General features: G+C 35.8%; 1 protein-coding gene across 1 annotated transcript in view; it reads left to right on the top strand.

Moving 5' to 3' along the window:
• LOC105310545 (unconventional myosin-XVI-like) overlaps positions 1-417 on the top strand; it is a gene marked incomplete at its 3' end in the record, with an annotated part of 4,141 nt that extends 3,724 nt beyond the window's left edge. The window contains exon 2 of the mRNA XM_011386710.2: positions 169-417. Within this exon, the coding sequence (XP_011385012.1) occupies positions 169-417 (249 nt within the window). The remainder of the gene's footprint in view (positions 1-168) is intronic.
• Between the last annotated feature and the right edge of the window lie 102 nt (positions 418-519).

Here is a 519-nt window from a genome sequence, read left to right as displayed (position 1 = left end):
GGTGGGCATACAGCAGTAAGCAAAAATAGATGAGTCTTAAACGTAAAGATATTTATTTTCTGTGAGCTGTTTATGAAATAATGAAAATATAAATGAGCATCCAGGAATAATAACAAAAATAATTAATTGAGTAGTAGAAGAAAATAATTCTTTTCTCTTAACTTTCAGACGCCATCTGGATTTCTCTCTTTATTGGATGAAGAAAGTCAAATGATTTGGTCAGTGGAACCAAGTCTTCCCAAAAAGCTCCAAAGTCTCCTAGAATCCTCAAATACAAATGCAGTGTATTCCCCCATGAGGGACGGGAATGGAAACGTTGCACTCAAAGGTCAAGGCACAGCGTTCACGGTCATGCACTACGCGGGAAGGGTGAGTCAGAAGTTAACTGTGATTATCACATGTACCAATGGACCAAAGGTCTTAAGGATAAGCTTTAAAGTTTTTGATATTTTGGAGTTTATTATTTTAATAAACAAAAGTTGGGTGAACAACTGACACGATTTTACTTTTCTAAGCTAT

This window comes from Pteropus vampyrus, unplaced genomic scaffold (genome assembly GCF_000151845.1).
Source record: "Pteropus vampyrus isolate Shadow unplaced genomic scaffold, Pvam_2.0 Scaffold5766, whole genome shotgun sequence".
Classification (NCBI taxonomy): domain Eukaryota; kingdom Metazoa; phylum Chordata; class Mammalia; order Chiroptera; family Pteropodidae; genus Pteropus; species Pteropus vampyrus.
Note: the sequence above shows the minus strand (reverse complement) of the source record. Positions and strands in the feature narration are given on the sequence as shown.